Consider the following 12,407-nt stretch of genomic DNA (forward strand, 5'->3'; position numbering starts at 1 on the left):
TCGAGACCTTTAGATTGAAACCTCCACCGAGATGACTGCTTTTTTTGGCATCATGACAGGAAACAGCGCTTTCTCTGGTTTAAAAATGTATCAATCCAATCACTTCTGCGAGGAGGACTTATCAGCTAATAAGAGCCATGGGTGGGACTGATTCAGTTGTCATGTTGTTGGCAGGCTGTCAGCTGAAATTGAGGAGGAGTAATGGCAGCGATGACGACAGATACAAGACAATGATTTTATATTAGCAGCTTTTTTTTTTGATACTGCTATAGTTATAGATGTTTGGATATCCAATGAAGATTCCAACACTGAGACTGGAGTTTTTGCCCTTAGACAGTTGTATGTATCCCCCTCTGAGGTTCAAAAATAACGTAATGTCGTGGAATTTTCATTTTCTTATATATATATATATATATATATATATATATATATATATATATATGTAAGAATGTTTAACCCTTGTATCTTTCCAGTCTATGTGTCAGGGGCAGAGTAACTTCCTTCCAATGTCAGCCGAAGCTACTGGGTTATAGGTGAAACAGGGTCACTGTAGTAATCAAGGTCTTTCTCTCTGCTGCTCTCTTTATCTGTATGCTGTGATCGACTTAGGGCCTGATCTACTAAGATCCATAACAACGAGCGCTAATTTGCGTTCAAAATGAATTTGCTTTGTGCGTCTCGTTGAATATAGAATGGGAAAAATCGTGATTTCATTATTTGAAAAGTGTTTTAGTAAGTTGTCCATCATGACCATAAAAATAACGTTTATCTCTTTTTTCTTAAATGGATAATCTTCATCAGATGTCTGACAATCCCCGCCGTACTCCTCAAATCAGACCAGAAAATACCTCAGCAGAGCCCCGCAGGCGTCCAGATTGTTATGATGACATTGATCGGGAGTTGCTGTAGCAATAAAGAAATCAGACAGATTGGTTACAGGCCATTGCACAGGAGGGGAAAGCTGTGTCCAATGTGGTGCGGCCCTCCGCCGTGACATTTGGGCCATCATTGAGCACACAAGGCAGCTGGTCAGTGCTGTGTCTGGGCTGACAATGGCCGTCAATGCCCCTGCAACAGTCGGGAGGTCATTCAGTGGCAGTGGTCCTTCAACTGAACCGCCAGCATATGAAGAGGGAGGGGAGAGCGAGGAGATGAACGTTCATTCTGAGTGTTTATTTTTTTATGTCTAGACTAGTATATTAGTTGGAATTTAAAGCTCAATTTAAATTTATAGTTGTGTTTTTTTCAAGTGGGGTTGTATAAAGTACTTGTGCTGGTGCTGGTCATCCCCATAGCTAGGCTATCAACCGCTACAGATTGAGTCAGCGCTACCATGTAATTTAGCCTATTTAACTGAACTCCACACTGTTTTCTTTGTGAGAATATGCTGTATTTGGATCATTTTCAGTGCTTTACATCACCATCAGATGGCCCATTTGTTTTTGCACCATTCTCGGATGCAACACATATGTGTTCTACCACATAAGTGGTAGAGCTGACCCCGTCTGTAAAGGTTGACAGCTAAGCTTCTATTCCGGTTTTCCCGCCAGTTTCTCAATTAAGAGGCTGAGCTGACATCCCCTGTGGCTATTACACTCACAAGTACCTCATACAACCCCACTTCAGAAAGACTGAGCTAGCCCTTCAAACGACTCGGAAATTTAGTCACTTCGGAACATCCCTGGTTGAAACCACTTGATTTTTGGGCAAGGGCGATGTGGTTTTGGTGCCACATACTTGCTGATACCTAATACAGCATTTAAGACAAGCCAATTCCAATTCTGGTATTATTATCTGACCATGTCTACTTCCTGTCACTGTATTCTGTCTTCTACTTCACGCAGCCATTCATTTAAAATCAAGGTTGGTATTGATGTATCATGTTGGCATGGGTGGACATAAGTGTCAACTCAAAATTACTTGATCTGGAGACAAAGTCAGACAGAAGATAGAAAAGAGTGTAATGAGTTGATAATTCTGTCATTTCAGGCTAACTTCAATTGCTCTGAAGGGATCAATACATTTACACAGGTTTCAGAAACCTGGAATATCCATCCTGATAATCCCCTGATAATATCCGACAAGAGTGGATGGTGTTGATGCGTTATGAATTGATTTCCTGCAAGTCTCCAGTGAATAAAGCTGGGACAACACCTCTGACCTCCACCTCTCTGTGCTTTAAAGTGACTGTAAAGGCCCTGACACCTTTCCTGACAAATAACAGTCTTTGATAAGAGGGGGTGGTCTGAGAGGTTTATCTGACATACATTTCTGCCCTCTGAGAGAACTGACAAACCCTCCTTCATACTGTAATAGCAGTGGTGCGGTTGAAATCCTTGATTTAGTTAAAGCAACATGGACATGCATAGAGGATTCAGAGGAAGCTCTGCTGTTACAAACACGTTGAATAATGTATAAAGGAGAGGCTGAATTGGCAGCCTGAAATCCTGCCAGCCTGAAATGGTGCGACTGATTCAGCAACAAGATGCAAATATTGCTTCAGTCGTTTGCTGTCAAAGCAGTAATAATGCAGATTGTGAACATTGTCATGGCAAGAGAGTAGAGTGAAGGTTAAGAGCTCCCACTGCTGGTTGACATCCTGAAAGCTTGTGCAGCACCAAATTTATTTTTCATGAAGCTTTGATTCATTTATAGTCCTGATCTGAAACGTGCTGAGAATGTAGAGTCTGAGGTTGTCAGGTTTTAGGATTATTCATAATATTTGTCATTATATCCATAGGCCTGTTGAATTTAAAGGTGTGTGATTATAGGGGATCAAATACTTGATCATGAGCAGAACAGGAGGTAATAAATGAACAACAAATAACATGTCTACATTATCTGAGTATTTTTCCTATTTGAAAGTAATCAAACTATATATGTCTGTCTATCTAACCATCCATCTATTTATCTCTGACTATATCTATATATTTTTTCTTCTGTTTCACATGGCTCTACTTCAAATCAGATAATATGCATCAATATTAAACCTTTATTTAACCAGATAAAACCCATTGAGATCAGGATCTCTTTCACATGGGTGACCTGGCCAAGAGGTCAGCAGCACGTCATAAAAAACAGTTACAAGAAAATGACAGTACAAGTTCAAACATACAATTTATAGATGCATAGTGTTTTTCAATAGGAATAAGAGGTGCGGGTGCTAATAATGAACTTGATAGAAAGCCACAAACTCCAATGTGGGTCTCAATTTTTGTCTTTTGTGTAATTCTGTGTATACCTGATTTTCCTTTACTTATTTATCCCATCATAAGGAAAGTGATGAATCCTGCGTGAATACCACTATTACTTGTTGCAGCTTTTTAAATGTGAGGATCTCTCAATTTGCTTTATTATATGACCACAAAATTAGAACATTTAATTCTTCTAACCTTAACTGGGATTGAATAAAAGGAAAACCTAATATTTTTCAGCTGCATATTTTACAGATTTTTTATTTCAATACATAAAAAATGTATCGGCAGAATAGGGAAGGAACTGATGGATAATTTTATTTAAATTATTCATTATAAATGATACATTATTTAGTTTCTAAAGCTCCGTTGAGGATTTTTAGCAGGTTATGAAACAGACTGAAACTAATATTGATGTCTCTTTATGACTTAAAAAAGTAAACAAGATCATTTATTAGAAGAGTGAATACTTCTATGTAGTTTTATTTAACTTTAAATGTAACTTTAAACACTATTTCTTCACATGTTCAGAGACTGATTCTTGATGGATGACACAATTGACTGTTAGAAAAAGGGCAGGATGAGATTGTTTTTGTCAAGAAATACTATTTACTAGGGGTGGGACTGGATTTTTGAATGCTCAAATATTTGTTCACTTATTTAAAATCAAAGAGTTAATGCGAATGTTATCTCATTTCAAAAGTACTATTTTCATTGTTTGCACCGGTGCCTGGTTGTAATATGGTATTGCCGCCAGACTGGGGCTATTGAGCGTCTTAAAGCTGTTTGCTAACCGCCTTAAATAACAGAAGAAGAAGAACGCTAACTTAATTAAATGGCGAAAAGAAATAGAAAACATTAGCGACAGTCACTGGGAATACGTGTGTAGTGGTGTGAGATTCAGAGACGGAGATAAATGCAGAGACTGAGTAGGTTGTAAAATGTAAAAGTGTACGCCAGGGGTTCCCAAACTTTTCATCCCGCAACCCCCAAAATACAAGTGCCAAAGACTCACAACCCCCACTGTCCCTCAAAGTGTTTTGATGTGGCTTAATTTAGCTGGTCTGCAGAAAATGAACCTACCTTTATGAGAATGTCATATGGTATCTTTTTGCCAGATGACTGTCATGTAGTCATCTGGCAAAAAGAATGGCAGAAAACTCATCACATTTTTTATTTTCAAGGTTTTATTTCAAGGTTAGCTACAATTTTTGTCGATATTTTTACTATAATGGGTTAAATGTACTACTTTAGATAACTTAAAAAAAAACATTCTAGAAGACATCTCACATCCCCCCATTTGTGTCCCCCAGGGGGTCCCAACCCCACTTTGGGAACCCCTGGTGTACACCATGCTGCTGCGTCACAGCAGCACTGACATAAAGGCAGAGACAGACGTTGCCAGTGTCCCTTACTAGCAGCACCTCAACCCACTTGATTACGAATAATCGCTGAATAGATGCCAGTGATTTTTTGGCTTGAAATGCCCATCCCTACTAATTACACATGTACAGGAAACGATCAGTAAAGACTGTTTTGTCCACAGGGGGCGATAAAATCAACACAAACCACTAGTTCCTTACTCAAGCTTTAATTCATGTTTTTTTATTAAGTGTTACAAAATACTCAACTTGCAATTTGAATGATAGTTTATGATGTTATGACTTACCCCGACTAATACTTCAAAATTAAGTCATTCTTTTTTGCTATGAACAAATATTTTAACCATTAAATTCTGAGATTCAAAGTAGCTATAACCAAGTTGTTGTTGTTGTTGTTGGTTTTTTGCCAGTTATGTTTAAAAAGTACAAAATTAATAATTTAATATTTAAAATCAATCAAAAGATGATTTGTCCCAGCCGTTCAAAATCTACTATATTGTATAATCATACAGTTGTGCTCATAAGTTTACATACCCTGGCAGAATTTCTGATTTCTTGGACAATAAATGGCTTCACCCAACCACTAACCATGAGTGGGAAAAAAAAGTTTTTCTCTTATATTCATATTCTCTGAAAAATGGACCAAAAAACAGTCTTTAGAATAAAGGACCAAAGAAGTTATTTCCAGCGCTGAGTTTTATCTTGACATCCTGCACACCAGCTGAAGTTATTTTTGTCCTTCCAGCCTACTGATGTATGACCCTCAGTGTGAAATGTATGTGGGAGCAGGGTGGTGTGTGATGTGCCATGTCCTGGTCACAGTGTTCCCTCCTCTCTACCGGTCACTCAGCAAGAGAGTTCCTGTGGGCAGAGTGAGAGAGCATCACACTCAGCCCACACGTTTGTCCTCTAAAAACTACAGTCAGCTTCAAATGTCTACTCAGGATGTGAAGTTATTGCTTATTAAAGTTGTATCGGTAAAATATGGGTACAATGCTAAATGTATTAAGACTGACAACAACAGAAGAAGCAAGTTGGTTGTAAAAAAAAGTGGAAGAACTGGAAGACCATATCATAAGAATCAAATACAAGAGGAAGATCAAGTGCTGTAGTAAAACAGTACCTACTTGTGTAATTTAAGGCCTCATGCTGGGACTATTCTCTGTGGGTATAGTCGAATTTGAACAATGTTTCCTTGAGACCATGTCTACTGTACACATTAGCACACCTGCAGGCAGTACATCTCAAGAGCTGTTCACTTTGGAGAGAAAATCATGCACTATTCATAAGGATAAGGCTGAATCCACATGTATTATTCATTAGATAGATCTTGTCTGAGGCACGTATAAACTATGGATGGATACTTTTTAGTTACATGTTGTCCATTTTTTATCAAGAACTCAGAGTTCAGTGGAAATAAGCCTTTTTATCAAACCCAAACCAGGGCCCAAACCACTGTCTTTATTATCATGATACATAACAGGAGAAAATAGACTTCTTTTGTGACCAGTGCCCTACTTAATTAAGCTGTTTTATAACTTTGTAGCAAAAATAGGTATGCTGAAGAACAGCACTAAAACAACTACTGTCCAACTGTACTTTCCACCACTGTTAACAATTCTTCTCCATTTTAAACCCCAAGTGATTGTGATTTTAAACGATTTGTATGAATCAACAGATATCAGGCTTTTGTTGTTTATTTGGTAGTGATGTAAACATACCCTTAGATTTTGGTTTTCAGGTGTAGTGAATTTAGCTTCCAGTAGAGGGCAGCAAAGCACCTCTGGAGTCCCTCAATAAAGCAGAGATTTAGCAGCTTAGCTATGTACATGCCTGTCTCCTCTTGAATCTATAAATCCTTTACAGTGTGTGTATGGATATCTGCTGTACAGATTGTAACGCTCAAGTCTTCGCTGATGACAGTGGCTGTCTTGTCTTAACTTCTTTCTCACTGTTTGATGGTTTGAGTTTATTTGAAGTAGTGCATTACATAGGTGTGAGGCATTTCAGAATAAATTGTATCATTTGTTTATACATTTAACACCAGACCTAGATTGTATGTCCACAAGAAAATGATTCATCATGTGTTACAGCTTTTTATTAGAACTTAAACTTGAAACTGGAGTCACTAGATCACTAGGATCTATGACTAGGTCACTAGATTCTCGATTTGGGGTGTTATGGTTTGTTTTGTTTCCTGTATGAGAGGATTATGTGTATGACACTGATAATCCTTTAGTGTCCGTTCCAGTCTATAATTCTGTCAGCATGGTTTAATTTACTGTTAGTAAACCTAAGTCTCGTAAAGAGAATACGTGCCTTTGACTGAAGATGCATGAACATGACGTAAACATGTTTGATCTTCACTGTTGAATGGGTCTACTTGTAAAGCTTTAATGGCTGCTTTAATGAAAACCTTAAGCCATAAATTGAATCCACTTCACACCTGTTCCTGCATGTGTGAATGTCCAATAAAATTTAACAAATTATTTCCACATCTCAAAGTCAATGTCAATTACTAACATTCAGATGTATCACTTATTTGTCTGGAAACTTAATTTAGTAGTTCCCTGTAATTATAGTGACTCCAAATACCCTCTGACAATTCATATGGTATGTTTTTAGACAAGGTTATGTTTTAATTTATATCATCACATTAAATTCATGTCTTTCTCTTTCAAACCAACCTCTTAATCGTGCACTTTGAACCTTTAGTCATTCAGGAGTTTTCCTATTCTTTATTTGTTTTTCATTTTAGCTGAAACATAGCTTTGGTTCATTCATATGCTGTATATTTTTTATCTTGGTTCTTGCCTTAAAGTGCTTACAATAATCACTCAGTCACTGTCATTTATTCTCCACCAGAGAGCAATGTTTACTCAGAAAGCAAAAATAAATCTCCTTAAACCCCCAAATATACAGTTTTTCAAAGAAGTGAAGAAATAGAAGAAGAGTATTATTTAATAGGACAATGTTGATGTGTAGTTTCACAGGCAGGATGTTATATTGTGTGTGAGAAAAGATTTAAAACAAAGGTTGAGAAACAAAACTGAAAGTTTATATTTGAAGTATGTTCATTCAAGTCATTTTAGGTCAAATGCAAAAACTATTGCTAGCTCTAGGCAGTTTTATTTTTGAGGGTGTGTCAAAAAAGGTCTTTTTCAGATGTAGTCTTGGGCTCTTTGGAATTAAATAGGTATTTCTTGACTGTTTTTCACTGCTTCATGGACCAAATGAGAAAAACATCTGAGAAAATCATCCTCAGATTGATCAGTAATAAAGTTGCAGCCCTGTTTGACATCTTTACCAAGCATTTACACATAACATGTTAAATACTTAACCTTCTTTTTTGTTCCTCTAACATAGCAGCCAATTCCAACCACTTCAGAGGAAACAGTTCGGCAAAACTTGTTTACAATATTTAACCCCACTCTCTGTCATAAACAAGTTCCTGCTGTTTTACTACTGAAGCAATAAAACACTGAACAGTCTGCCCTCGGGAGAACAAAGGCACCGGACGCCTGTGACTGTGTGCCAGTGTTTTATTAATTCAACAATAAAACACTAATATCAAAGCATGGACTGCTCTACATTACTGTCTGCCAAATGTACTGTTGAGTTAAACGATTATCCAGATAGAAGAAAGCATTTTTGCTCTTTATTCAGTAAAAATTGGCTCATGACGTAGATATCAATAAAAAACTACAGACAGCATAACAGGCTCCAAATGAGTTCCAGTTGCTTTCATAAGAGCTTAAGCCAATTCACGACTTGTCAAAGCTTGCACTGTTTCTTTATTGCGACCTACCGCACAATATTAAACAAAGATTTGAATAGAAGAGGAGATAAAGAAGATATCATCTATATGAAGACAGGACTGCCCTGCTGAGTGAGAGTGACCCTCTGTGACATTAAATCCATTACAGGCCTGTGAGAGTAACACACCCGTAAGCCCCAAATCTCTTTAATACAACACCCATTAGTAAAGTGCTGAGCTCTTTACCAACAGCTAAGATGGTCCTCAACTCAGCTGCAACACAGCCTTCACTCTTCATACACAGCACTACAGTAAACTGACCACTTAACCCACATTTACACAAGATGTCAGGGTGTACTCAATGAAATATGAACTATTAATGATCTATTGTGACATTTTCTTGGGATTAAAACCAAAATTTAACATGACAAACAAAGGTCACATCATGAAATTAAGACATTTTGGAAAGGGATGTAATTACTTTTAGATGAAGCAGTTAGTTAATAACCAGAAAATTAAATTGCTATATATTTTTTTTTTAATCTATGAATCATTCATGTCATTTTGTAAGCAAAATGCCAAACATTTGATCCTGGGTGGAAGGTTTGCTACCTACCATGACTGAAAATGAGTACCTTACCTTTTAAAAATAAATCATCTAGTCTAAAACTCAATGAATATGAAATTAAATGAAGATAAAAGTAATCATTTTAGTTACAGCTCTTGAGTGGACTATAGTTTCGTAGAGTTGTCCTGGCTTCTTGTACAAAATTGAATTCATACGTACTAATTTGTGACCTCCATCACCTAATCTGTGTGTAATATCCACTCACCAAATTGGCCTGAGTGTATAATGATTATCAGATAATGACTGATTTTTAGAAAAAATGTATGAAGATCAGATCTTGTTTTATTAAACAAAATAATTAAAAGAAAAAATTATAATAATAATGATTAAAAAAACACAGTGAATGTCTTTTAAAATAATTTATCACATTTAAATAGAATAAAATGTAACAAATTATGCAGAAATGAACCACTTATGACATCACTATTTAATTCCAAAAAAAAGGAAATAACCAGCCGTCTATAGGATGGATGAGGGGTCTGCTAATGGGCATACGTTTCTTCTATTTCTCAGTAACATTCTAACATGCACATATTAGGACAATCTTTCTGGCTAATCATCCTTTTGACATTCCACTCTGATACCATATTTTGTGGCTGTTTGACAGTTCAGTGTCCCTGCTGCATTGATAGCATTTCTTTAAAAAAAGGCACCATAACTCTGCCTCAGTTGTTGGTTAACTTCTCTCAACTTGATCAACTTTGTCCACCCCATCCCTCCATCTTTCATCCCCCAGACATTGTATAGTCACATCTGGCCTCAGCAATTGGGGTACACTCACTTCACAGATGAGGGATGCCGTCTGTTTTAACAAATATTTACATTTAGTTACTAAACTCCAAATCTAAGACATTCACACTTTTTTCCAGATATTAGACTGTAGATCGAGAGAAAAAATTAACCCTGTCTTTATATTAGTTTACTAATAGAATCGATTACATTGAAGTTCTGGAGTTACATGCCCTTAAAGCTGGAGTTGGTAGTCAGATTTAGATACACTTTTTGTAAACTGGTTTAAATGATCTTTCTGTCCCGATGGCAATCAATACATAATGTGTTCTTAAAAAAAGAGGAAAAAAAAAGCTGCCATCTACAGCCGGAGTAAACCTGGGGAAACACCAACCAATTCCTGCCATCAGGAGCCAAGTTATGAAACCAATCAAATCCCGTCCTGCCGTTCTGCCCGCCTCCTGCGCGTACATTTTCATGTTTTGTTTGTGTTTTTAACTTTCACTATGATAATGTTTTGGTGTTTTCTTACCCCTGAGTGAGACATGAATTGACTTAGTACAAACACAAATGATGTGCTGAGGATCGGTTTTGAATCAGTCATGATCATATGGTCGCGAAGCAGAGGCGCTCGTGCATGTGAGTGGGGGTGTCGTTTTTGGAGGGGAGAGGGGGGAGGGCTTAGACAGAGTCCTGAGGAAATGCTACATTAAAATTCATACTAGTTTTCTGTGACTACCAACCCTAGCTTCAAATCTTTATAAAGTGATTGATCACATTTACTGTTGAAGCGCTCTTTAGGGTCGGTAGGTCAGTAGCCTTCCCCAGCAGAAGCAAGAGAAACTCCTGAAACCAGTCCAGGTCATAAGTTCATTACACACCTAATAAAGCTTAAAATTAATACTCTGTGTATTAAACGAACAGCAAAAGTTCATACCTACAAGTTTGTATTAAGAGTTTGGAGGACATGGAAAAAAGTCACAGATATGAAAAGGAAACAGGCACTTTTACATCATGTTTTACAATAAAATGTAATCATGCTCTAAAATGAGCAGTTACAGGAGGCCCCATGATAGGGATGAACAGGTGTAACCTTAATATCTTGATGAGTGGTCAGTTATGTTTGCAGTGGTGGCTGGATTAGATATTAACTGTGGCCTAAATCACTTTGTGCTGACGGATTTGGAAAGTGATAATCCAAGGTGTACCTTTTAAAAGCCAGACTTGGGTCCACTTATTACAAGGTCCGTCTCCATCACTGTCGTGAACTGCCAGAAGAAACACCTCCGAAGGGCTGATTGCAATCACAAGCCGCAACCATGAACGGCACGGAGGGACCATTCTTCTATGTCCCTATGGTAAACACCACTGGTATTGTCCGGAGTCCTTATGAATACCCTCAGTACTACCTTGTCAACCCTGCAGCTATGCTGCCCTGGGCGCCTACATGTTCCTGCTCATTCTTCTCGGCTTTCCCATCAACTTCCTCACTCTGTATGTCACCCTGGAACACAAGAAGCTGCGAACCCCTCTGAACTACATCCTGCTGAACCTTGCAGTGGCTAACCTCTTCATGGTGTTTGGAGGATTCACCACAACGATGTACACCTCTATGCATGGCTACTTTGTCCTTGGACGACTTGGCTGCAATCTGGAAGGATTCTTTGCTACCCTGGGTGGTGAGATAGGGCTCTGGTCTCTGGTTATCCTGGCTATTGAAAGGTGGATTGTTGTCTGCAAGCCCATCAGCAACTTCCGCTTCGGGGAGAATCATGCTATCATGGGTTTGGCAGCCACCTGGTTCATGGCCAGTGCTTGTGCTGTGCCGCCTCTGGTTGGCTGGTCTCGTTACATCCCTGAGGGCATGCAGTGTTCATGTGGAGTCGACTACTACACACGTGCAGAAGGTTTCAACAATGAGTCCTTCGTAGTCTACATGTTTACCTGCCACTTCCTCATCCCAATGGCCATTGTGTTCTTCTGCTACGGCCGTCTGCTCTGTGCTGTGAAGGAGGCTGCTGCAGCCCAGCAAGAGTCTGAGACCACCCAGAGGGCAGAGAGGGAAGTGACCCGCATGGTCGTTATCATGGTCATCGCCTTCCTGGTATGTTGGGTGCCCTATGCTGGTGTGGCCTGGTGGATCTTCACACATCAAGGCTCTGAGTTCGGACCAGTCTTCATGACCATCCAGAGCTTCTTTGCCAAGAGTTCTTCCATCTACAACCCAATGATCTACATCTGCATGAACAAGCAGTTCCGTAACTGCATGATCACCACCTTGTGCTGCGGGAAGAACCCCTTCGAGGAGGAGGAGGGAGCGTCTACCTCCAAGACCGAGGCCTCCTCTGTCTCCTCAAGCTCTGTGTCTCCTGCATAAAAGGGCTGTCAACACAGGCTTCGTCATCCACTACCCAAGAAGAAGACTTCTGCTCCCGGGAAACAAGTGAAGGCTAATGTTTACAGAGATAACTTTTTTGTATTTTTACCAACAAGTTGGTTCAACCTAAAGACAGTTGCAGGAGAGGTCAGCCCATTACAGAGTTTTTCCTGTATGTACAGAACATCCAACTTAACTATCCATGAGATTTTTCTTTCTTAAGAGCAAAGGGAAAGACATGTTAATCTTTTACTGTTGGATTCTATATGATACTGGCTTATTTTTGAATGTAGAGGCATGTAATCAAGGCAACGTAAAATAAAACGCACTTTGCAATTGA

At 38.6% G+C, this 12,407-nt stretch overlaps 1 protein-coding gene across 1 annotated transcript; it reads left to right on the forward strand.

Moving 5' to 3' along the window:
* The first annotated feature begins 11,009 nt into the window (after positions 1 to 11,009).
* Positions 11,010 to 12,407, forward strand: LOC117821893 (rhodopsin-like). Its single transcript, XM_034696440.1, is given in 2 exon segments — positions 11,010 to 11,109; positions 11,112 to 12,407. Coding segments are annotated over 2 exon segments (1,056 nt in total). The 3' UTR covers positions 12,068 to 12,407.

Source organism: Notolabrus celidotus, chromosome 11, assembly GCF_009762535.1.
Source record: "Notolabrus celidotus isolate fNotCel1 chromosome 11, fNotCel1.pri, whole genome shotgun sequence".
In the NCBI taxonomy this organism is placed as follows: Eukaryota; Metazoa; Chordata; class Actinopteri; order Labriformes; family Labridae; genus Notolabrus; species Notolabrus celidotus.